Here is a 25,701-nt window from a genome sequence, read left to right as displayed (position 1 = left end):
TCTTAACCTGAGGTAGTATTTCTGGGTTAGTGGAGTCTGTAAGCTGAAGCATCTGTAACCCAAGGTACCACTGTACAGTATTGCCAGTACATGCAGGGAATGAGAAGCTTTCGGGCAACCATTTTATTTTCAGAACTCTTCTCCCTCTGAGAAGGGAATTGCATTCCACTTAGCTTCCTGTGCCTGCCCTGAGGCAACCTGTTAGCATTTCTTTTGTTTTTTAAAAAAGGTTTCATTGAATTCCAGACTTGAGTCTCTCCTGCTGTAGCAATTAATTGCTGACCTTTCTGATGCAGTGAATGTAGTAGTCCTGAAACCCCTGGCACAGGTAATCGGATTAAAAGAGCCTGCTGGGAGCCTACTGGGAAGCCTCTCTGTTCTTAATGCTCCTACTTTTTGTGCAGGATTTTTACCTTCTGTCCCCCTGGGAATTATGTAGCGCTGGCCTTGCTTGTATCTGGCTTGCTTTGTTCTCCTTTCCGTCAATATCCACAAATCCATCTAAGGTTCCCTCAGAGAAAACACATCTCCCCCCTTCTCAGTTGAGGGGAAAACAAAGCATGTGGATTGGTCAGGCCTTAATTTTCAGGGTTGAAGAGCTGTGTGGAAGCAAGTTGGGTTGCTTTGAGCTTGTTAGCTTAACCCTGTGGGCCAACACAGAGGGTAAGAAGCATACCAAAGTTGTACCACTTGTCTGGTCATGATTACCCTCTACTATATTGCCATATATTGCTTTGCTTGTTAGCCATATCCTCCCACAATGTCTCTGGAAGGGCTTTTACTGAATGGCTTATGTGGAATCGTATAAGCCCAGAAGAAGAAAAACAACAATGCTTTCTTTTTTTAAACACGCTTGCAACCATTGATGACCAGGTTGAAAATATAATCCTATTCACATAAAAGAAACTAAGCTTTCTTACACCTTCCCTCAGTTGATGCCCCCGTTAGCCATCTTGTGATTTGTCGGCCATTGTTATTTTATTATTTATTTATTTATTTATTTATTTATTTATTTATTAAATTTGTATACCCCTTCATTTGTAGGTCTCAGGGTGGTTCACAAGATAAAAACACAAAATACTTAATAAAAACAAGAACTAAACAAACCAATATGTATATGACTTCATGGAAGAGTATTAAGACCAGAACATGTGGGGTTTGTTTTCTCCTTCATCTTCAAAATAAAGATCTAATACTTCATTGAAACCTACATTAAGTTTTCAGCTCAAATCCTAGCCCAATATTATGGCCGCCAGTGCAGATTTTAGCATCTCAACTTACACTTTCCCCACCTCAGATTGGTTTGGTATTAGTGACATGGTTCAGATGCCCAAACTTCACATTACAAGTATTTGCTTGATGGTGCTCTTAAAACAATAAAAGCTGCTTTGTGTTGGCAGTATTTGGGAGTGAAGTGGGGGCATTTGTACTTTCCCACCCATTATTTCACTGTTTCATATCTCCCTCTCCCCCCCACCCCCCATCAAATGTGTGTTTGCAAGGCCAGAAATGCATTTGAAGCCTCATGGGGGAAATGTCATTGAAGGAAGCAATATGGAACAAAGACATGATGGGTGTGAAAGTGTACATGCCCCTTCCACTGCCGTGTCTCCACATACAAACGTTGCCCACTGGAATAACATCACCGCCACACATTTTTGCATGCAATGCTTAGTTTAGGGTTAAGTATTAAGGTTTCAGTGTTTGCTTTTCATGAGTGATGAAGCTTAAAAAGGTAAAGGTAAAGGTACCCCTGCCCGTACGGGCCAGTCTTGACAGACTCTAGGGTTGTGCACTCATCTCACTATATAGGCCGGGAGCCAGCGCTGTCCGCAGACACTTCCGGGTCACGTGGCCAGCGTGACAAGCTGCATCTGGCGAGCCAGCGCAGCACACAGAACGCCGTTTACCTTCCCGCTGGTAAGCGGTCCCTATTTATCTACTTGCACCCGGGGGTGCCTTTGAACTGCTAGGTTGGCAGGCGCGGGGACCGAACGACGGGAGCGCACCCCGCCGCGGGGATTCGAACCGCCAACCATGCGATCAGCAAGTCCTAGGCACTGAGGTTTTACCCAGAGCACCACCTGCATCCCTAAGTATTAAGGTTTCAGTGTTTGCTTTTCATGAGTGATGAAGCTTATTCTGCTTTAAAAACAGTTTCCCTTCCTTTGTCAGAGGATCTGTACACAGGGACAATTATTCTGCTTTGTTGCATTTTCCTGGCTTTCAAATACAACCCTGGTTCTTAATACTTTGGAGCCTTTCTTGGGCTTTTTTTTTTAGTTCCTTTTAAAAATATGTCAAATCTTTAACCTTCAATTACTGTTGTATACTCTGCATTTTTTTAAAGAAGGCTTTGTCTGGAAATGCCATTGCATCTTACAATGAGAGCCAGTGGATTGCATTTCTATCCTCTCCCTTTATATAGCTATTATAAGGGTTGTGCAGAGCTGACAAGTCAATCCCTTGGTTGCCTCATCGGAGCACTTAAAGCCCGATAAACTTTCTATTCATACATGTATCCAGCATGCAATTACTTATCATAGGCTGAAGGCTCTAAGCCATATCTAAAAGCAGCCTCCCCCACAAAACCCCCAAATCTCTCTTCCTTCAATTTCCCCACATCTCCAAAGAATTTTAAATGAGCCAAACTTGCCACTGAGTTTTGCTGACCAAAGTGCTTATGCACCCCCAAGTAAGCTAAGGGTAATTTTGCTTCCTCCAGCAGAACAACGGGAAATGAAAATGGATTAGTTGTTCTGCAAAGGCATACACAAAGGACAGGGCTCTATTCAGAGCTTACACAAAATGCCTGCCACTTACTTTAGGGCGATTACAGGGTGTTTAAAACGAGTGCTGAAAATGGCATGGAATCCCAGACCAATTATATGTCTGCCTTTCCCCACAGGCAAAGGTTTACCCTGGAGCTCCAGAGCTTACCCTTGCAGGTTAAATAAAAAGAACATTTGTTCTGTATAGTGCTGTAGTGTTCTTATAAAGGAATTGAAGCTGGTGCTGTCACAGGGCCTGCAAAGAGTTCTTCATTGAAAGCAGTATGGCTGTCATAGCATGTGGAAACTAGTTCTACATCCTTAAAAAAACACATCTCCAAAGAGATTGCTTTGTGTGTCTTCTTCAGCCATTGTGCCACATCCCACCTTTTCTCCAACGACAGAAAGTGCATCACCAACCGCACACTCAAGGAAGAGCTGCATGTGCCATGAATGTACAAGTCTGAAGAAGGAAGAGTGTTTGTTGTTATTAGGAATGGGTCCCAAATTGCATAGCAGCTTGGAGTTAGAAACCATCTTGATCTATAATAACGTTGTTGTTGTTTTTAAGTCAGCTGAGATGAGGATGTTTTCAGTATGGGGCAAGAAAAAAGCCATCTCAGAGTACAGTTAAATCACAATATCCCAGTTTCCATCTGGATTGCTTTTGGGGAGATCAAGCTGGGTTTTGAGATGGAAAGAGCAGACAGCCTTTCTCCCAGAAATGGAGGTGAAATGCACTCACAGCTTAAGTTGGCCGAGGCTCTCATAAAGCATCTGGAAGGTGTTTATCTGCACATGCTGATGACCCTTCTTTTTGTTCTGCAGAATTAAGCTGCCAGTACTTTCAGCAGATGATCACTGATGAGGATACACTGGTGCCCAACCCATACAGCAGCTTCTGTCCCAGCACAGAGGAGACAGGAGAAGCTCAAGGAATAGGATTAGGGTGAAGCTGAAGCAGGGTTGCCCTTATGTGGGGAAATTGTAAGAGGATTAAATGAAGCCCAGGTGTTGAGAGGGTGAATATAGAAAAGGTATGATGGGGCAACTTTCTGGTTCATGTGTGGGTCAAGAGGTACAGAACCCCCTAAATATTTGATGCTACATGCAGCAATCAGCCAGATGTCAGATCAAAATACAGGTGACATAGCAGATGTTCACTTTCCAGTTTATCAAGTTCGGTTCCCAGGATATAGCCATTAAAAATCCAGAACCAAACACTGGTTCCAGCCCCCCCCCATTTGTATAGAAATGAATCCATTGGCTTGACATCTGTTGAGAGCTTTCGTCTTCTCCCCCACTGCCCTCTCCCACTTTTCAGACATTCTTTTTATCTAAGTGCCCATGATACTAATTCCATGTCCTCTGGGTTTGCATCGTCTTTACTCCAGGTAGATGATTTAAAGGCAAAGTTGGCAGCTCAGGAGGTGGAGCTGAAGCAGAAGAATGAAGATGCAGACAAACTGATCCAGGTGGTGGGCATCGAGACAGAGAAAGTCAGCAAGGAGAAGGCTATTGCTGACGATGAGGAGCAGAAGGTAGCCCTGATCACGCAGGAGGTCCAGCAGAAGCAGAGGGACTGTGAGGAGGACTTGGCAAAAGCTGAACCAGCCCTTGCAGCTGCTCAGGAAGCCCTCAACACACTCAATAGGGTAAGACCATAAGAAGAGCTTGATGAATTAGGCCAGTGGCCCATCTAGTCCAGCATCCTGTTCTTAAAGTGACCAATCAGATGCCTGTGGGGATCCTACAAGCTGAACATCAGTGCAACAGGTTTTGGGGTGGTGAAAATGTGATTTTCATAATTGGGCTGTGGAGCTGTGCATATTTACTTAGGAACAGGGGCGCCAACTATAAGGGGTCCAGAGCACCCACAAAATTTTTGTTGTGGGTGCTCAGCATCAATACCACAGGGCCTCCAGTGCAACATCTGTTGCCTCACGAAGCAATGGAAGTCATGTCTGAGGCCTTGTGAGACTTCAGAAATGCTGTCCAAGGCTGTGGAGCGTGTGACATCATGACGTCATGTCACAATGTGACATCATGACACCATGTCGCTTGTGCTGGGCACCCATAACCTCAGGTCTAAGTTGGTGCCCCTGCTTAGGAAGAAGCCCCATTTAACACATTGGGACTAATAGGTCATGTGCAGGGTCAGACTGCACATTCTCTTGATTTGTAGCAACAATGATCTGAGATGAAATTTGAAACCAGTGGATTCCCTCTCATTTATCACTCAGTTGTGAACTCATATCAATAACTTACCTTAGCTCAGGAAATGCTTGTTTCCTTTTCTTTCACACAATATAATGCTTTGTGCTCATGGTGGTGTGTGTGTGTGTGTGTGTGTGTGTGAGAGAGAGAGAGAGAGAGAGAGAGAGAGAAATCCTGTGAACAAGTAAACATGAAACCTTTATGTATTTAGTTTCTTGTACTTCTGAGTCACCTCATGATCCATGTTGTCTGGGTGACATGCAGTTTAAACAAATGAAAACAAATCAGTCAAATGCGACAATTGTGGCACTTTGCTGAGAACAATCAAAATCCTTCAAAACTACAACACAGAGAGTTAAAACTCACAGTGCAAAATGTACCAAATCTCTATAACAGCAGAGACTCAAATAATAGCAATGAACTAAGTTAAAGCTACATTAGAAACTCTGGGACAATAAAAAGGTATTTGCTTGACACCAAAAGGATGTTAATATGTTTGCCAGGTGAGCCTCTCTAGGGAGAGTGCTCTACAGCTGGGGAAGAACCACTAATGAGAAGATCTTCTCCCTTGTAGCTGCCCTCCACACTTCAGAATGAGGAGGCAAGTCTGTCAAAAGATGGGCTTAGGTAGGTACACATGAGAAAGAGCCATCCTTTAGTTGTTGAGGTCCCATTGTAGGAATTGGTTATGCATCCATATACCTATTGCTGAACCAAACCAGTGAGGAAGAAAGGTGACACAAGATATAAGATGCTGCTCAGGAAACCAACCTGGGAATATTTTGCAGAGAATCAGTTCCATTGAGTTTGAACTCATGGGCCTAGTTTGGATGTCACATTAGACTATAGTTCAGCATGAAGTATGGTTTGTTGTGAATGAGCAGCATGTTAGCGCTAGTGCATGCTGCTTAAAAGTCCCCACTTCACTCCTCCTTGTTCCTGCTGTAGCCATACCAGGGAGAAAACAAACCAGAGGCTGGCTGGCTCATTATGTACAAAGTAATGGCTTGTTTCTGCCCAAACTGGTTCACATGTTTACTGGTTCACACATAATGCAGAGCTAGCTTCTGGTTTGCTTCTTGCCAAGTGTGACAGCAGCAGAAGAGGAGTGAAGGAGGGGCTTTTGAGCAATGAACCCACGCACTGCTCATTCACCTTAAAGCACAGTTTATTTTTAACTGTGCTTTATGAACCAGGCAATGGAATCATTTCAAATAACTGAACCTATTTGAGCAAAAAAAATGGGGTTTGGAATAAACGGGTTGTAGGGTAACGGCAACATACCCAAAAGCAGGAGAGACGATCCCTATGTCAAGGCTTATTTGCTAATGCAGCTTAGCATATGCACAGACTGAATTGTTCCCTGTCTTCCATTATGGTTAGGCTAAACCAAGAAAAATACCCAAAGATCAAGCAATTAAAAACAAACAAAAGCAGGTAGCAGCTTTCTGTTTGGTTCTGTTTTTTAGGGCAGCCATGGCGATTCTGTTGACAGGATCCGTGTGTCTAGAAACAAAATCCTAATGCAGCAGGAAAATGTTTGGATCCTGTCAATTTGGGTTTCATGCTGAAACTGTATAACATCTCATTAAGGCAAGATTAATGGGAAGCCTGGAGCTTCCCTGGAGACCAAGGCAGCAGCGTTTACAGAACACCAGAAATCACATCCTCCTCCTCACCTGCGTCAGAGAGTTTAGCCCATCCGTTGACATGAATAATTGGCTCTATTTGTGTGTTTATTAAGAAGTTTCAGCCATTAGTGCAGATATGTTTACATTGTGCTTTCATACAGAGCAAAATGAATATGCATTGCTCTTTAGTAGAAAGCAGTGGGAAATATAGATTGCTGGGGGAGGGAGGTTGGAACAAGGAAGATTGGTGGGTGTCCAAATAGATTATCTGGGCTTTGCATTTCAGTTGTGTTGCTGTCTGATCAATTTTAGGCATACATAGTTCAATTAGAAAAATGCCACCCATATTTTCTCCTTCATACACTGGTATTAGTCTGATAATGGGGATTTATTTTTATTTTTATTTTAAAAAGAGAGATCTCTGCTACCCCATGCTCTTCATCTGGCCTTCAAGATGGTTGGGCTTTGTGAGGATGAATATTCGTTTGGTGCTCTCTGCTAATTGGCCAGTGTTGCTCTGCTGCTTTTATGGGAATGGGTGCCCTCTACCAGTTGCACAGTTTCTTGGGTGAAAATGAATGGCAAACATTGGTACAAAGCTCTTAAGACCATAAGAATTGCTTGCTGGATCACCCTAACCTCCACCTGGTCTTGTATTTGTTTTCAAGGCAGACGTGCTTGGAAGCTCACAAGCAGACCAAGAAGGCAATGGCCATGCTGTGTTATCTGTACCTGGTATTCAAAAATAGAAGTGAGATCTGCAAAAAAACGTTGCAGTGTGGAGTGCTTCTGTTCAGTATTTGAGTCAATCAGCCATGCTTTCTTCCAAAATTCCTTGTTCCATTTCCCTTTCTTTTTGTACTTCAAATGGGGTTTCCTTGTGCCTGCCGATATGTCTTACTTTGGATACATTAAGGATTGGCACTCGCTCCTGGACATCACAAAGTGGTGTAATCTACCCTAAGTCCTAAGGACGATATGAACAATAAATCCAGCTGGGGAGTGGGGATATTTCAGGGAGAAGGGAAAAAATGTATGGCCAGCTCAGATAACTGTGCCTAATCAGTATGAAGGTTGAGTGACACACTTTGCGACTGGATGCCTCAGCACTCAGTTGGTGCTTCATTGTGTGCTGATTGGAGTGCCTGATGAAGCAAGGAAGTGACTGATTTGCCACCCATTCAGCTGCAGTGTGCATTCACTAGGTCTGTACCAAGGGTTGTGGGAACAGACCTGTAGAACTTTCTCTCCCCTCTCCGGAAAGATTCATACCGGATGCCAGACTGGTAGACATCGACACCCTCTCTCGCTCACCCAAAGGACTTTGCTGAGGGCCAAAACAGGTGTTATTTCAATTGCATGGCTAGTGTACACTTTAGGGTTTGTTTGTTTTTAGGATTTATTCGGCATTCTCAGGAGAGGTTTTTCATTGGGATAACACAATACAGGGAGGCAAGGTTTATGTTCCCACCCCAAGCTGCAAGTTGGATAAAAATTGTTCCCATGCTGCAATTAAATTTAGGCAGGTAAGCCCTGTTAGTGCCAGATTGCCCCCACTCCCACGCTGGGAATTTAAAATGTAAAAGCCCAGATGTGGAAGCTAGCCTTGCAGTGGAAGGAAAGTCTGTCTTGGCCTTGAGATGGAGCTGTTGAGTTCTGCAGCCAGTACTGTAGGTGGCTGCTGCTTGCACCCAGCCCATTCATACTGCTAATCTGTTAGCAGAATAATTCAAAGCCCATGGCACAGCAGACGGCTGTCTGTGTGGCCTTAAAACAGATGTCATTGTTCCTAACAAGCAAATAAATGAAAGCGCTTCAGCTCCAGGTAGACTCTGCTGTCAGGCAAATAATTCAAACCTTAGTTCAGGAGTGGCATTGCCGGAAGGGTTTTAGCTGAGTGGGGAGCATGTCGACAGTTTGCAGCTGAAACGCCTCCCCCCGCCCCATGACAGGGTTTCAGGTATAGGACTTCAACTTAACAATGCAACTCAAGCTGCTTTCTCTGTGGGACTTCCCCCATTCACTAGTTGTGACAGAGGCATCGTTTCTCAGAGCTACTTGAAACAAATTCCAGTGGTGAGCATGTTGGGATCTGGAAATGGCTTACACACCTTGCTTCGTTTCATGCAGATTTGCTGATATTCCCCCAGGTTCTGAACATAAGAAGAACCCTGCTGGATCCGGCTATAATCCTGTCTCTGCTTATTCAGTTCCCATAGAGTCCGACCAGATGCTGCTGGGAATTTCATAAGCAGGACACAAGGGCAACAGCCCACTACTGCCCACAGCAACTGACAATTGGGTAATACTGCCTCTGATTCCAGAGGTAGCATTATAGAGTCATCATGACCGTAGCCAGGAAGATCTATGATACTATTGGCACTAGCCATTTGGTGCTGCCCATAGTGAACGTCTGGTGTTAATTGGTAGCATTGTTTCCCCCCCCAAGCTCAGTCCTGGAATCAAGGTTATCTTTGTGACCAAATTGGTTCTGCTGCTCAAATTGTGTAAGTCTATACATACCACAGAGGGACACGGGTGACGCTGTGGGTTAAGCCACAGAGCCTAGGACTTGCCGATCAGAAGGTCGGCAGTTCGAATCCCCACGATGGGGTGAGCTTCCATTGGTCGGTCCCTGCTCCTGCCAACCTAGCAGTTCGAAAGCACAACAAAGTGCAAGTAGATAAATAGGTACCACTCTGGAGAGAAGGTAAACGGCATTTCCGTGCGCTGCTCTGGTTCGCCAGAAGCAGCTTAGTCATGCTGGTCACATGACCCGGAAGCTGTACGCCGGCTCCCTCGGCCAATAAAGCAAGATGAGCGCCGCAACCCCAGAGTCGGTCACAACTGGACCTAATGGTCAGGGGTCCCTTTATCTTTACATACATACCAAGTAATCAACATAGTCATCTGGCACCAGACACAATAATCCAGAGAGGTCCTAAGGATTTTCAAGTGACCATCCCATGCTACAGGTATGCTTCAGCATGCCCTGCCCCTCAGGGATAGAGTAATTTCCTTCTGTAGACTTCAGTGTCATTGGGGTGATGATATATGAAGAACAAATGTACTGAGAGGTTATTGGGGCAGGAATCCCCAGTGAGGAGTATGACTTGCTCTGCCAGGGCTTTCACATTTGCTGGATGTCAGCATGATGCACACATTTCTTCTCAGTTTGATGTGACAGATCTTTGGCAGGATTGCTCCTTTGGAATATAGCCAGTGTTGTCTGTGTGCTTATATCAGTTGCAACCATCTCTGTTCTTTGGAGGTTACCTTCTTAGCATCCTGTGCTATCAGTTCCATGATGGGTAGGTGGAATTCTGCTTCAGAATTAACCTGTGCATGACAAGAGGATCCTTAACTCTGGCTATTTCCAGCTCAGAGGAGTTTAAAAATGGCTTTGATGAAATTTATGGGCCAATTAATGAGAAACAGGTGTCATGTGGTGATCTTGAAATGGCACTCCTTTCATAGCTTGGCTGGATTAACGTGATTTTTTTTTTGTATTAAAAAAATCCCAGTGTAGAAATGAAACCAAGCACTTTAGCTTGTTGCTTTCTTGTTAGAATATTATCACCAGCCGATGGCAGAAGAAGGGTTCAAAGCAACACAAAGTACAGAGGGATGTGTGTATGTGTGTGGCACAGCAGAAAGGTTATTCTATGAAGGAAGGCAAAAAACTAAAATTCTTTTTTTCAGTGAAAGGGACATTCAAGCATACTTCCCTCATATTAAACACATTTTAAATTCCATTGATTCAGTGGAAGAGTTAACCCAACAGGTTAAACATCCCCCACTGGAGTCTATGGAACTTTAAAAGGCTTAACTTTTTATGGGGTTATGTTCAGAGAGCATAGCCCCACATTTTATCCAGGATTCAAGCCATAGCTGTCAACTTTTCCCTTTTCTTGCGAGGAATCCTATTTGGAATAAAGGAATTTCCCTTTAAAAGAGGGAAACGTTGACAGCTATGATTCAAGCATCCTACTTAAATAAAATGGTATTGCAAGGGTGGATTTAGATGGCCCAGCACCAGATGGCATTATTTCCTTATCTTGGATATGGTTCACATGCAAAGTTTCTTGTGTGTAGTGACTGACTGCACTGCGTACGTAACTTTGTGGTGGCCTTGCTACCAAATGAACATGGGCAGGAGGGGTGGGGGTTGTGTGAGGACACTGCAGGATCAGTTTCAGCATGTGGCCTGATGTTATTCACAATTGTCTCTCCCTGTGGATGTAGCCACAACACAGCGGGATTTTCAGAGACCGTTCTGTGGCGCTGCATGGGCCTGAATCCACCTTGCATTAAAGTGCATAAAGATTTATAAGGCAGTCACCTTTATGAGAACTCTCAATTAAGAGCCACATTTTAAAGCCCTTTTGCAGCTTCAGACATGCCTTGTTGATTTCAGGGCATTCTGATTTTTTTTTTTTTTTTGTCATTGTTGTTTTTCATACTGGTTAAATCTGTAATATAATTGTGCATTTTTAATGGCCTGTGAGTTGGGCTGAAATGCTGAAGGAACATGACTGGCTCTTATCTAACAAGCCGGCAGAGGCCCCTGTGCCACTAGAGGGATTCATTGCTTTATGTCTGATGAGTCATAATATTTAAAATTCACAGTGCTGCTCCTGGCTTCAAAGCTCCTCTCTCAGATTGATAGCTCTGGAGCTTGACTCCATTACCAGCAAAGTAAAAAGAAAACCCATTCATTTTCATCTAACAACTTTGGTTTCTCCTCCCTGCTCCTTTTCAGAACAATCTGACAGAACTGAGGTCATTTGGATCGCCGCCTTCCGCTGTCAGCAATGTCACTGCTGCCGTGATGGTGCTCATGGCTCCCGGCGGGAAGGTGCCCAAGGACAGGACCTGGAAAGCAGCCAAAGTGGCCATGACAAAAGTGGACAGCTTCCTGGATTCCTTGATCCACTTCAACAAAGAGAATATACATGAGAACTGCCTCCGAGCCCTTCAGCCGTATCTGCAGGACCCGGAGTTCGAGCCTGAGCTGGTGACGTCTAAGTCCTATGCAGCTGCTGGCCTCTGCTCCTGGGTCATCAACATAGTGCACTTCCATAAAGTGTACTGCGATGTGGAGCCCAAGAGGCAGGCTCTCAACAAAGCTAATGCCGAGCTTGCTGCTGCCCAGGAAAAGCTGGCTAGCATCAAGGCCAAAATTGCAGTAAGTCCAAGGCTGCCTGTAAAACAGGTTTACATTTCTCTTAGCATTGTTCTGTGATGCACTGGGTAGAGTATACGAAGTTGCCTTATACGAGGGCAGACTATTTTGCCATCTAGCCCAGTAGTGAACCTGGAATCTGCTGAGCGATGTTCCTTTGCCTGTCTCTTGCCAGTAGATGGGCCATTGTGCTGTGCGCCACTCACGGTTATTTGGTATACGAAGTTCATCAAAGTTCAGCGATTTGCTTTTGTAGGCATCTGCATTGCACAAACTACCCATCAACAGTGTGAATCATATAATAATGGAATCATAGAATTGTAGCATCTAGTCCAACCCTATTCAATGCAGGAATATCCACCTTCAACCTTGGGATTATCAGCACCACGCTCTAATGAATTGAGCTAGGTTTATCTTTGTCATCATATTATGTCATGTCTTTTTTGCTGCTACTACCTGATGCAGACCAATCTGATTTTTGTCTGTATTGTGAGATTACAGGGGATATGTGACTGATATAGTTGGGTTGTTCACATCAATTGCAAAAATTCTAATTTAATTCTCTTAAGTCCCAGTTAAGCTATTACAATGATCTAAATTTACTCATGGCTTTGAGACATTGCCGCATTAGCCAGTGGTGAAACCTGTCTTTCAAACTACCCCAGGATTTACACGACATGTAGGAATATAGCCGTGAACCTTTGGCTCTTGACACGTCTGAAACACCTTGGCAGATGGTTGCTTGCAGCTGAATGAATGCTTCTTCAGAAACCCACTAACATATTTTTCTATGTTTATGAGGTGTCAATTCAGAGAGTCTTCCTTTATTCCTTTAAGACAGGGGTGGGAATCTCCAGATACTGTTGGACCATAGCTCCCATAATCCTTGACCCTTGGCCATGCTGGCTGGGGCTGATGGGGTTAAAAGAGTTCAGCAGCATCTCAAAGCTTTGAGGAAGTGAGAGATGAGGCAGGTTCTGTGTCTCCTGCTTTGTTGCATTACCTATTGTTCCCATGCTGCAGTAACCAGGGGCTGAGGAAGGGGTGCGCAGTGAGTGCGGGCCTCCTCAGGTGTCACCACTGAGAGGGGTGACAAAATGCTGGGTGGCACTCACAGCAGGGCCTGCAGCGTGCCCGAGCCATGCGTCTCTCCTGGGAGAGATGTGGTGGCTTGGGCGGTCACAGGCTCCGTGCTGCCCAAAAGGTCCACCCACTGCCTCCCCCCCAGCTGTAGGGCAGCTGAGTGGGAGGAGGTAGGCAGACTCCAGAGGCTCCGCAGTGTGCCTTGCCTTCGCCCCGCCCCGGGCACGCTGCCCCAGGCGCCTGAGCGGCTTCCTCCGCTGCTGGCAGTAACCAGAATTTTAGTTTTACCCCATAGCAGATGCACATTTTTAAAATTTTATGAGATGATGGCATTTGCATTATACATCATTTGGCTGTGCAAAAATAAAAAGTAAAAAAATCTAGCATTGTAATCCACAGTGTATACTGTACATCAAGCTTATTAATAGCTGCCCTTCTGGCTGGTTGCTGTGAGAGAATCACCTACAGGTACAAGGAGCTGTTGCTTTTGTTTCTTTCAGACTATCCATGGACCATGGAAGACTGACAGATTTGTATAGGCAGGCGAGTAAATTCAGCAGGGGGCAGGTCTAGTTTATTTTCGTAGACTTTCTTACAAGGCTGCTTGGCAGAACAACACTTTGGAAAATGTAAAATGTCTACATAACCCATTGTCCAGACAATTGATTGTCCTGAGATTTTGAATGTTTCTCTAGTCATTCCCATGAACAGTGACTTGTAATATTTAATCGGAAATAAATCCCCTCGAGTTCAATGTAAGGGTAGTTGGGATTGCTGCCTTTGTTCTGTGAGCATAGTTCCACATATGTATATATAATTGGAGTATTCCTGTAGCTGGGAGCCTGGAATAGCCATTCTTGGCTATTAGGAGCATCTACAGTATGGGTTTTGGCAGAAGTTAGAGATCCATGCACTTGTAAGGAACTAAAGTTTGCATGGGTGTAGCCAAGGGAGGGCAGGGAGTGGCAGCTGCCCCGCCCCAATCCATAGCTAACTGAGGTTCTGCCCCCCCCAACAAAAGGCCTGCCCCCCAACAAAAATCATGGCTACGCCCATGAAAGTTTGCATTAAAGATTTGCTGGATCCAAGCTAATTCTTTTGTACAGTACATTATGTGACTTTTCCTAAGGGATAATGAATCCCTTTGTCAGTTGAAGTTGCAGACCTTTAAACTAGCTTTAAACCGGGGGAAATCCACTTGTTAGGCATTGCACACTATTGTTAGCAACAGCAACAAAAACATTCATAGGTCATCACCATCTTATACCAAATCAATCTCATAAACACTGAATATATTATATTATAAAAATCATTCCAGCTTCACAACACAGTGTGGTATGGAATTGAAAACTGCTCAGAACTGTCAATTAAAATGTGGTCTTTAATTAGGAAAACCTACCAACCTGTGCCACAGCATAATTTTTTTACAAATCACAATAAAACTTTCTAGGGTAGTTAAAAACCAATGTAAAATGACATTGAAATACAGTAACATTGTACAGCTCACAAAATAATTTCTATATACGTTCTTCAGACTTACCCATGTTTGAAAATCTTCAAACTTAATAGCTGCTGCCTAAACCATTTGTAGTGTGAGCAGTAATGAACCAAGCTACCGTACTTCAAATCCAACCAATTTATTCTTCAATGTTTTTCTTAGAGTTTTTGGGTGATGATACAAACCATTCATAACCAAGGGAAGTCTCTAGCTTGATGAATTTTCCTTTTATTGTTAGTCACCTTGAGCAATATTCTGTTGGAAAGGTGCGATGTCAGTATTCTTAATTAATAAATAAATAAATAAATAAATAAATAAAAACTTATAACCTGCCTATTTTAAGAAGAATTTCAAGGCTCAGTGAGTAAAATAATAACAAAATATTTTTAGAAATCCATAGTTCGCCAAATCATTAATTGAAATATTAGCATAAAATCCAATGAGACCACAGTAACAGTTACAAAACAGCCATCAGAGGAAACATTCACCTGAAGGAAGGAAGGAGGTGGATAGCAGGAAGGAGAAGTGTGTTGAGTTGGCATGAAGGGAAGGATGCGTGGCAGAGATCAGGGGGAAGTGAAGACAACAGTGGGACTAGTGTGATTTGCCCCATCCCACCCTCCTAGGGGGTACCCTAAGCAGGCAGGGCACTGCCTCACTTTATCCTAATGAGGAACCTCCTCTGCCTCTCCTCTCAGAGTGTTGCATGAATGAAACCCAGCTGAGTGTAAACTGGGATCCAGTGTATAATAAATAAATGAAAATGCATGCACATGCTTTCAGAAATGGTGGAAACTTTAATGTGCAGAAGTCATTTTAAATGTTACAGCTCTGGGATTTAATGATAAACGTTTGAAAAGGCTGCGTTTTGTATTCTGTGCAGCTATTTGATCAAGTAACTCCAGATGCTACTAAAAGAAGAAGCAGCCCCTTTTTCATATTTGGGTTTATTTCTAGTGTATTGTTCAAGCAGTGTTAAAATGATTTAGAGGCACTTAGCTTTAAGCTGTTTGTGCTGGATGCAGATAAAAATCAATTGTTAACTTCAGTTCTTTTGTCACAGAAGCGAAACATTTCAATAACTTTGAGAACAGTCCTGATTTTGCTTTACAGAGCAGCAGGAAGAGAATGTCATCATATGTGGGCAGTGATTGGATGGCCCTTTCAAAGTCCATTGCCAGACCACTGAAGCATAGCTAAACAGGGCATTTTTTGCTTGGGTCCTTGGTCACACCCCTTTCTGTAGCTTTCACACAAACAGCCCTCCACATTTAGGCTGGCAAATAATGTTGATAAATAAGTATTAAGCCTGGAGACAACAATCTCAAGGGCAGTAAGCCTTAACTGGCAAGGAGGCACTTTCCTTTTCTGCTCTGTGCTTTTTGCACAGGGTAGGTCACAAGATTCAAAGTTGCATAGGAGAAGAAGGAAGTTGGGCAGCTGCAGCTTTTGTCACCCTTGCATAGCAAGCTGAGCCTACCAAAATTCACTTTTCCATGTAAACTGTCAAAGGTACAGGATGCCGCTATGTCCTTAGCAGCTATGTCCAAGGGGTTAAGATTATTATAATGTATGTTAAGGCACAAACAATGGGGTGAGTTTAAAAAAGGGGTGTGTAGTAAGTGAGGTAAGTTTTGTTAACTGTGGAAGAGGCCAGCAGGAAAATTCCCTTAGAAACCCCAGGTCAAGCCTAGATCAGTTTGCTGCAAAGAGGCCTGACATTTGTGCCCCCCCCCCCCAGATTCCCCATGGGAGGAGAGGGTTTTAACCATGTTGTTTTCCCCACAGAGCTGGCACCATAGTTGATGCTTCAAGGGGATTCTGTGGGTTTGTGAATTTAAAAGGTCAGACTGGTTCTATTTCCAGCAGCGATGAAATAAATAACCTCTGTTAGGTGTGTCTTCTTGAGTAACTGAAGAAAGCCCACTTCCTTCTGACCAGGGGTGTGTGAATACATAAATTCAAATTGCATCATGTCATGATCTTTAGTTTCTCCTATGGTTTTCTTCTTTTCACGCTGCAGCACCTTAACGAGAACCTGGCTAGGCTTACAGCCAAATTTGAGAAGGCCACAGCAGAGAAGCTAAAATGTCAACAGGAAGCCGAAGCCACAGCGAAGACCATCTCCCTTGCAAATCGCCTGGTGAGAATCACTTGATGAGGTTTGGGCCACCATGTGAAGGCCAACTTGTGGGTGGGCGTGGGAAGAACTTTGTTTAGTGCTATACGGACAACTAGCTGTGCTTCTGAATCTGAAAGTTTGTCCAGCTCAGAATGAAAGCAAATAGCATACTGGTATGACGCCAGACTTGCAGAAGGGAGCAATATTCATCCAGGATATGTGTAGCACGTGCCCCTTTCTTATTTATCAGTCTTGCTTTTCTAGGGGAAGTGTTTCCCGGTGTGGAGTGCTGCTTCAGGGAGAAAAATCAAGTGACAGCTAGGATTCTTGATCTCTCCAAGGAATAGTAGCATGTGAATAGATCAGAAGAGCATTGTAGTGAATGCTTTAGTGGTTCTGTGCAAGCGTAGATTCAGCAGTCATTAGTTACTGGGAGCATAAAACTCCTTGACTTCCATATCTGATTGGACTAATGAACTAGCCACAAATGCACAATGCGACCATTGCTTGTAAAGCCTTGAAACTTTGGGACAACAATCCTGCCCCTGTGCCTTTTTTCACTTTTAATCATTCATAGCAGTATATGTCTGTATTGTCTGGTTTTGTGAATGATACATGGCTGTTGGCATAGCAGCCATTCACTAGCTCCAGCTGCTGTGAAATGAAACCTTTAATTTGTGATTTTAATGAGCATATGGGTTTTTAATGAGCACTGTTGCCCTTTATCTTTGCAATAAGTGTCTATTCATGTGTGTAGTTGTAATAGTATTGTGTTGTGCAAAAGGCCTGCCTTGCTTGTTTAACAAGAAGCCAAACGTAAGGGCCTGCTGGTTGCTTAAAAAAAATATAGCAGTCAGTCGAACTAGTTAGGGACATAATCATATAGAATTACTAGAGCAGCAGTCCTGTACTCACTGACACTGAAGTTTTCCTCTAACTTCAGTAGTGTTCACCCAGAGTAAGAGATATTGCAGCTTATGGCTATGTGTATTAGAAAAGTGATACAGTCTCCAAATGCTTTAAATGCTACAAATGCACAGTTGTATTTTAATATATCCAAGCCAGTGTTGTTGGCAAGTACAATTGGTTAAGCCTTAAGTAGTTCATGGAATTTATTACCTATGATTTAAGGCCACCCTACAAACTAGTTTATTTCCTACATTACTACTACTACTATTATTAAAATACATCAACAAATTTGTTAATGCACTGGAACATATCTGCCACTAAAGCTTAGAATGCTTTCCTGTACTGCCATAAATGATGTCATGGCTAATTTAAACCGAGCACATTCATTCAAAGTCTAGTTTAATTAAAAAGTTTAACATAAAATTTCATACAGATAAACGCTGCATCCGAGAATAATTAAGGCAAGCGGCAAGCGGCTAATAGGAGACAGTTTTCCCTTCATGCTTTTCCAACACAAGCATCAAACCATTCTGCATTTTCACCAGCAAGTGGAGCTAGTCATTTCCACATCCCTACTTGTGTTTATTTACAGAGGATTGAGAGTTTAGCTTTGAGGCTGTTACCAAAGAAGTCACTCTTAGAGAAGCCAATTAAAAAGTGAAAAAAGGAAAAGAACAATAACAACTAATTAGCATGGAGGGTGATCTCTTAATTAAGATGGAAACTGGTAAAATGAAAGATTTTGCTTTATAGCACAGATGTGGGATGTTTTTCAATCTTAGACTTTCTATTTTTAAGTTGACCTCTTGTCCTGCCTGGCATCTGTGTATGATTTATGCAATTTTGGACTAATTTGGCAAAAATGAGGGTACTTGCACCCCAAGCACAGCAGAAACTCAGATGACTTACAATAATTTCCCTTGCAAACATGTGGAGGGGAAGCCAGTCTGAGCTTCCCATGGTAAGCGGAAGTGGAATATCGGAGATGGAAATCACTTTTCCTCTTCTCACGGTGGCCAACCAAATACTTATGGCACTATGGCATTATTTTTGTATTTCTGGAAGCAGATGAAAAATGTGCATTTCAACACTTCTTGCCACAAGGCATTCCAGTTTGTTGTTGTAAACTTGCATACGTAATTCATCCAGTTTATATTTAACAAGGTTGAGGTGGGGTGATATATGGAACTGTATTTTGATGAGGACAGTGTTGTGTGGACACTATGAAAAACTTGCATGCATAAGCAGCACCAAGTCCACAATAAACTGCTGTGTGGAAGCACCATTAATTTGTAGCTCTCTCCCCCACCCCCCACAATCTTCAAGATGACTCATGATTTTTTATTGGTGCACCTGTCTCAAGAAATGATTATCTATTTGGGAATATTCCTCTTTTTTTATGTGTTTGCTTTGCTTGGAATAGTAAAATTAGAGATACTCATTTCAATTAACATTCGTTTTGTTCTTTTGATTTAAAACAAACAGACAACCTGCCAATGGTGCAGTAATTTAGGAAATCTTGTAATGCTAAGTATCTTCTCCTGCCAGCACTTTCCACCTTCAAAATACATCTCTCACAATTGTAACAAAATTAGCATGCTATTTTTGTATTTATTGTCTTATATGCCTGATCTCACATTCTGTTCTGTTTTCTCCAAATAAATCTTTTTGTTGCTGTTTAGGATTGCTCTTTCATTTAGTATTTATTCTGATACTCTGACCTATCAGTTCTGCAGCTTCTCCTTCCTTAATTTCTTTTCCACTGAAAACTGCTCGATAACAGTGGTCATGTTTTTAAAAACAACAAAATAAAATTGTTTTAAAACAATTGACCCACAACCCAACAATTGACCCACAACCCAACAGCATCAGCTAAGATTATAAAAGGTTTAAGAAGATAAAAAATGTTTTAGAATTGCCTGCCTTGAAGATGATGTTCTCTAAGTGATAGATGCCACAGAAAAAGACATTAACTGAACATTAGCAGTTTATATAATGAGGCCTCAATTTATTGATCTCAAAGAACAAATGGATTTATGTACCACACTATTTGGATGTAATACTTCTGAAGAAAGTAATGGTGAAGTTGGGAAGACCCTGGCTTCAACTAGGGCACAGGTTTCTCAACATTTCCAGGTATTTTTGTGTGTCATGTGAACCAAGATTTGCATAATTTTACCACGTTAATAAAATATAAAGAACGGCACTTCTGAAAAAGCTTGAAGCGACTCGAAGTGTTCGGTAAAATGGCTGTTTCGATTAAGAAAACTCAAGAATATTTTTTAGACAGACATATTTCAGTTATTGCAGTAAAATAAATATGCAAAAAAGTGAGTTAATAATGTTTTCCAACATGCAATTTGAATACTTTGTAGAAAGCTCTGAGAGATAAATATTATAATTATAAAAAATATTAAATAGATGCCTGTGCAGCCATTAGGCAGAGTGAGGCCTACACCTCAGGTGGCAGAAGTCTCCAAGGTGGTGTTTCTGCAGGCGCTCCACCAGAGAAGCGGCTCCAGCATTTCAGGCAAGATCTCTGAAATCACATGACATCTTGCAGAGTGCACGAGATCTCTCACGATTTCAGCATGATTTCACCCAAAATTGGCGCTGATACTGGCGGCAGACGTGGCAGTGGCAGGGCAGGACGGCACTTCCCATTTTGCCTCAAGTCGCAAAGCCGGACGTGCTGCTCCTGTGGTTTCCTGTAACAGATACCATTCTCCTCAGAAAAGACTCCTTTGTCTATTTAATCAGAAAAAGCTTAAAAGGTTTTAACCAGGCATTTTCAAACTGACTATAAACTTATAGTCAGTAATAGCATATTACTCACATTTACCTCTGGGTAAAGCAGCAGTAGAAAACATTATTTTCTCTGACTTAAAATCCCATCAGGGCTGGGTCCCAGTGTGAGAAGCATGCTAGTTCAACTAGGCCCAGACCATTGGTCAATTTCTGAGGCCAGGGTCAGTTGGGAGAATTGTTCCTCAAACTTTCCTTTCCTTTCCTGACCTAAGCAAAATCTAAACAAAAAACTCCAAAAAGAAGGGCAGAAAGATGAAAAATGGCTATAAGCTCCTTACTGCATCACTCTTCACCAACAGCAGTTTTGTGAAACAGGACTTCTTAGGTTGCCAGTATAGACACCTTGCTTACTCCCAACCAGTACTTTGTAAGAGGCCTGCACTCCTAAGAATGAAAAATCTCTGAAGCCAAAATTTATTCCACGAGCTTTAATTGTGTGGTTTGTTTTCCACTGCTCATTCTAGGTTGGGGGCCTAGCCTCTGAAAATGTGAGGTGGGCTGAATCAGTGAAAGACTTCAAGCAGCAAGAGAGTGCACTGTGTGGAGATGTCTTATTGATAACTGCATTCGTCTCTTACTTGGGTTACTTCAGCAAGAAATACAGGCAGGACCTAATGGACAGCGTATGGAAACCATACTTGCGCCAGCTAAAAGTGAGCACAAGATAACTGTCACATTTTCAGATGCATCTCTGCTTTCCAATCTGAGCTTTTGTTCTGTCATGAGCTCGAAATCAAAGGCAGTCTATAATTGTGTTGGAAGCAGGTTTAGAATGGACTCTTGAAAGTGCTGCACCCTGTTGCTGATTATGACATTTGGGAAACATTTGTTATTATTTACCCAGATGGCTTTGAATTAATAGATTGTGAATGTCCACAATACACACACAGAGAGAGCTTTTGGATCTTCCATTTTTGTTTGCTTCTGTCTGCTATTCTCTCTAAAATGCCAAACAATCCTTAAAAAAGCATTTCTATATAATTTATTATTATATTGCTCCTGTGTTTAAGATATATGATGTACCCTTAGGGATTCTAGTTCCAAGCCTTCTGGGTAAGCAAAGCTTGCTCTAGGGTCACCTGGTGTATACAAGTCTTTCTGGAACTGTGAATGCTGCCTTGCAGCATCACAGCAGACTTGTGAATGTGTTAATTACATTCTGCAAAAGTACAAGGTGTAATCTGATCCTGTTCTATCAAGCTGTCAGTTTAACCTGCCCCAGGCCTCATTCTTTGAGGTTTTGGTGTCACTGCTTGTTGTTGTTTTTGTACACAAAAGGATGTCTTGAAGTAGAAGAGTGAGGGGTTGCCAATGAGCTAATTTATCTTAGCCCAGGGATGGGGAACATGTGGCTACAGATGTTGTTGGACTCCTAGATGTTTCAATTGTTCATGCTCCTAAATCTGCAGTCCAACGTTACCTTGAGGGCCACAAGTTCCTGATCCCTGATTTAGCCCATGATTCCTTGATAAAATTGTGAAAACTTAGCTTAAGGGACGCGGATGGCGCTGTGGGTAAAACCTCAGTGCCTAGGACTTGCTGATCGTAAGGTTGGCGGTTTGAATCCCCGCGGCGGGGTGAGCTCCCGTCGTTCGGTCCCAGCTCCTGCCCACCTAGCAGTTTGAAAGCACCCCTAAGTGCAAGTAGATAAATAGGTACTGCTTTATAGCGGGAAGGTAAACGGCGTTTCCGTGTGCGGCGCTGGTGCTGGCTCGCCAGCTGCAGCTTCGTCACGCTGGCCACGTGACCCGGAAGTGTCTTCGGACGGCGCCGGCTCCCAGCCTCTTGAGCGAGATGAGCGCGCAACCCTAGAGTCGGACACGACTGGCCTGTACGGGCAGGGGTACCTTTACCTTTACCTTTATTTCTACAGATGTTCTACTCCCCTATATTCTAAGACTAAAGTTTGAAAACTGTAAATGCAGCACGTTCTTTTCCCATTGGTTCAGATACAAGAAGGGCAAAACCGAAACCACTACACAAACCAGTTGTGTTTAAATCTTATGGTTTCAGCTTAGAAGTACATTTCACTTAAAAAAATTTGGTGGCTGCAATATCTAGAAACTCTGTAACTTGGCTAGCTGGGGACCCTTATGCATCCAGTTAAGAGAAGCATTCCATATCACTCTCAAAAGATGGGACATGAGGGCAGAATCCCTGGCACAAAAATATTTAATCCTCTGCAGAAAGCTTTGAATATTGTATTTATCACCAGATGGTAACCCCTTCAAAGTTGTGTTCCCTTTGGGTGACTATCCTGTAGCCAGGATAGTGGAATGTTGAATGTAGAAAATATATCTAGCTTTGACCAACCATTCAGTTCCTAGGAAATGAAGACAGGACCCTTGTTTCCACTTCAGCTGTGTGGGCTGATTCACATTTTGGAGGGCAAGGCATATGTCAATGGGGCAAGGTTTATCCTGCATTTAATTAGTTTTAAATTTTGAAAATACCTTCTTGAACCTTGGGGCTTTTACACAGATTTTTCACTTTAAAATAAATATACACTTGTATGAAGACATATACATATACATTTGATGCATTGTTGAATAATACATGCACGTGAATGCTAGCAGCATTCTGAAGGTCAAATGGGTGTGGCTTGAAAAGCTTGAGAACAATGATCCCAAGGAGTAATTACAACCTGGAACTGATGCTGCAAGGCAGAGATTTTCAACCTTATTGAGGCCACGGTTCCCTTAACCAACTACATTCTTTCTGCAGCACCCCTGTGGGGCTCAGGAGTTCAGTTATGTCACCCCTTGCCTGCAGTTCTGGCAGCCTCTCACCCTTTTTCAAACACCCTTTCTTGTGGAGTGTGCCCCCAGCCTCCTCTCCTCTCCCCTCTCCTTGTTAGTCCTCTGGGCAGCTGCCATCCCTGGTCTCTGAGCTGTCCCCCCACCCACCCCAAAGACAAATGCCTCTCAGAGGCACCATTCATCTGGGGAGCTTGTAGCCAGGACTTCTGCAATAAACAGCTGTGCAAGCCTTTGGGAAACAGAGATGTGAGAGGGCATCAGAGGAGGGAAAGAAAGAGGGGCAGAGGCCAGTGTTGCCTGTGGGTACCCTGACCATCATTCAAGGCACCCCAGGGTGACATGGCACACTGGTTGAAAACCACTGCTGTAAGGGGTTCCAGGTGGTGGTTGTTTGGTTTGGATGGTGCACACAATGGTGAGTTTGCTATCTATGTGGAGTACTCCTTTGCCCAAGCTGGGGTTTTTTCCATTGATGGTTAGGAGGCAGAAAATACCTTATTCCCCTTACTCCAGTTTCGATGATGCAGCAGGAAATTTGAAATCCCTCTTGTGCCTCTCAGTCTTTCACCTAAAGGTTTTATACAGTCTTAAGAAATTGCAGGCGCTAGTAGAGACTTGCTGTTAAATAACAGAAAAAGCAGTATTAATTCAGCTTGCTGGTACTTGGAGTACATAGGTGTTTACTGTTCATCTGCAAGTTGCGTGCCTTTTGCTGTCCTAGGTTGCAATCCCGTTGACTCCATCTTTGGATCCTCTGATGATGCTGACTGATGATGCTGACATAGCAGCCTGGCAGAATGAAGGGCTACCGGCTGACCGCATGTCCACTGAAAATGCCACAATCCTCAGCAACTGCGAGCGCTGGCCGCTTATGGTTGACCCCCAGCTCCAGGGCATCAAGTGGATCAAAACCAAGTATGGTGAAGCTCTCCGAGTGACCCGGATTGGGCAGAAAGGGTGAGCAGGCAGGACCATGCAAAGCTGCAGCTGGGAAAAAGCAAAACCTGATGTGTTCAATTGCAGTGTCAGATTTGATGTATATTCTGCTTCAGACTAAAGATCGTAGGAGGCAATTATGTTTGGAAGGAAAGCACTCCAATTTTGCAGCTATGTAGAACTTTTGTGTATTAACCTGCCTTTTTCATTACCAAGATTATAGAGATTTCTGATTAAATGGGGAGGAGCTGTGCAGAACTTGGCATGGTTGCCATAGAAACGTCACTGAAACTGTGAATGTATTGAGGAGGAGGAGAATGAAGGAGGTTTGGCTGCACTCTGGGTACCAGCTGGCTGTGCGTCACACTTCAGTCCTTCAGCGCTGAGGATTTAGTCACTTGTTCTGTTGCTTCACCTCTGATATTTGGCCTTTAAGACTCAGGCCTCATGGACAGCGGTCTTCCAGGTTGCAGTGTTGCAAGTTTTCAAAAGGAAGAGGTCCAGGGGTGGGATGATAAAATAGAACTGTTATAGTCCACTTCTCTGAGGATTCTTTCACAGATCTTTCGAAAGACTTAGGAAACAATTCAAAGACAGGCAAGGCACACATGAGAAGCCATTTTTTTGTCTTCTGCACATGCTGTCTTGTCAATGAAGAGGGTCAGTTTGGCAGAACTCTCACAGGTTATGATAATGAAGCAGCAATTTCACAAGGAAATCACCATGTTTGCATGTTCTCTTAATATGTGTGTTTGATAAAATGCATCCAAGTAAACAATTTCTGTTGGTTAATTTGGTAAAAGGAAAAATAGATACGGTATAATAATAAAAGGAGAATTCCCTGGGTGCCAAGATCCAGGTTTGTGGTAAGTAATCTTTGGTTAGAGAGCCCCAGCAGAGATTTAAAATCTCAAAGCATGCAGCAAAGTTAAGCATGGAAGTATAGACTGATAGACCTTTAAAATATCCCTTCTAAGTTGCTTCCAAAGTTCCTCATTTTCCTTAGAATAGAAAGAGACCACACATTTTGTTAGTTAAAAATGGCTTCCTTGCTGTTTTAAATTTATATTAATGTGCTTTTCCATACAGCAGCGAGAAAAGACAGGCAGTATGACTTAAGTTCCAAAATGGTAGATGTTTCTAAATTATTTGTATAGAAACACAAAGATGACTTGCTGAAGTCATGTGGTCTAAGCTTGGAGCATTCAGCTTAGACCTCCTTAATGGTAGGGTTCACATGGTGGAAGTGAGAGAACAAAGTGTTTGGTAACCCTTCCTACAAAGGTGTGTGTGGGGGGATGGCCTAGCTAAGCCTGGCAGGAAGCCTTTCTTATTTATTTATTTAATCTGTGTAGCATCATTTATCCATAGGTCTCAGGGCAGTTCACAACATAAAAATACAACATAAAAACACAAAACACGTTAACACAATTTATTCATTCATTAGATTTAAGCATGATTGGTTTATCAGTCTTAAACAAGACTGATTTATCCCACAACTTCATCCCATAAATTCAATAGCAAATCATTCAGCAGATTACAAAAAGCTGTCCAGTGCTTGCAAGTTTGTTTTTTGATTGTTTTTTGTAAGTTCTCTTCTGGGACTTATTTTTTTATGGTCATACCCAAATAAGGTGAAAGTCAAGATTCCCTCTGTTAGAGCAGTCATTTATCTTTAAATTATCAGTACACTCCACTCCCCCCAAGTATAGCATTCCAGTTTTGGCCATTATTGTTTAATTCAAAAGGTTTCTCTTTTACTTTTCTCATCTAACACACTTT

The 25,701-nt window shown here is 42.8% G+C and overlaps 1 protein-coding gene across 2 annotated transcripts in view; it reads left to right on the top strand.

Moving 5' to 3' along the window:
- The window catches only part of DNAH9 (dynein axonemal heavy chain 9), a gene marked incomplete at its 5' end in the record, with an annotated part of 193,033 nt that overhangs the window by 106,053 nt on the left and 61,279 nt on the right, over positions 1-25,701 (top strand). Inside the window, 5 exons of one of the 2 annotated variants that reach the window (XM_080993517.1) lie at positions 4,166-4,426; positions 11,382-11,807; positions 16,409-16,528; positions 20,689-20,877; positions 23,705-23,940. In XM_080993517.1, coding sequence (XP_080849643.1) covers positions 4,166-4,426; positions 11,382-11,807; positions 16,409-16,528; positions 20,689-20,877; positions 23,705-23,940 — 1,232 coding nt within the window. Of the gene's footprint in view, positions 1-4,165; positions 4,427-11,381; positions 11,808-16,408; positions 16,529-20,466; positions 20,592-20,688; positions 20,878-23,704; positions 23,941-25,701 lie in introns of those variants that run through there. The other variant, XM_080993518.1, reaches the window with a different exon arrangement.

This window comes from Podarcis pityusensis, assembly GCF_964106645.2.
Source record: "Podarcis pityusensis genome assembly, chromosome: 2".
Taxonomy (NCBI): domain Eukaryota; kingdom Metazoa; phylum Chordata; class Lepidosauria; order Squamata; family Lacertidae; genus Podarcis; species Podarcis pityusensis.
The sequence above is the reverse complement of the archived record's forward strand: the minus strand, read 5'-3'. Positions and strand labels throughout refer to the sequence as shown.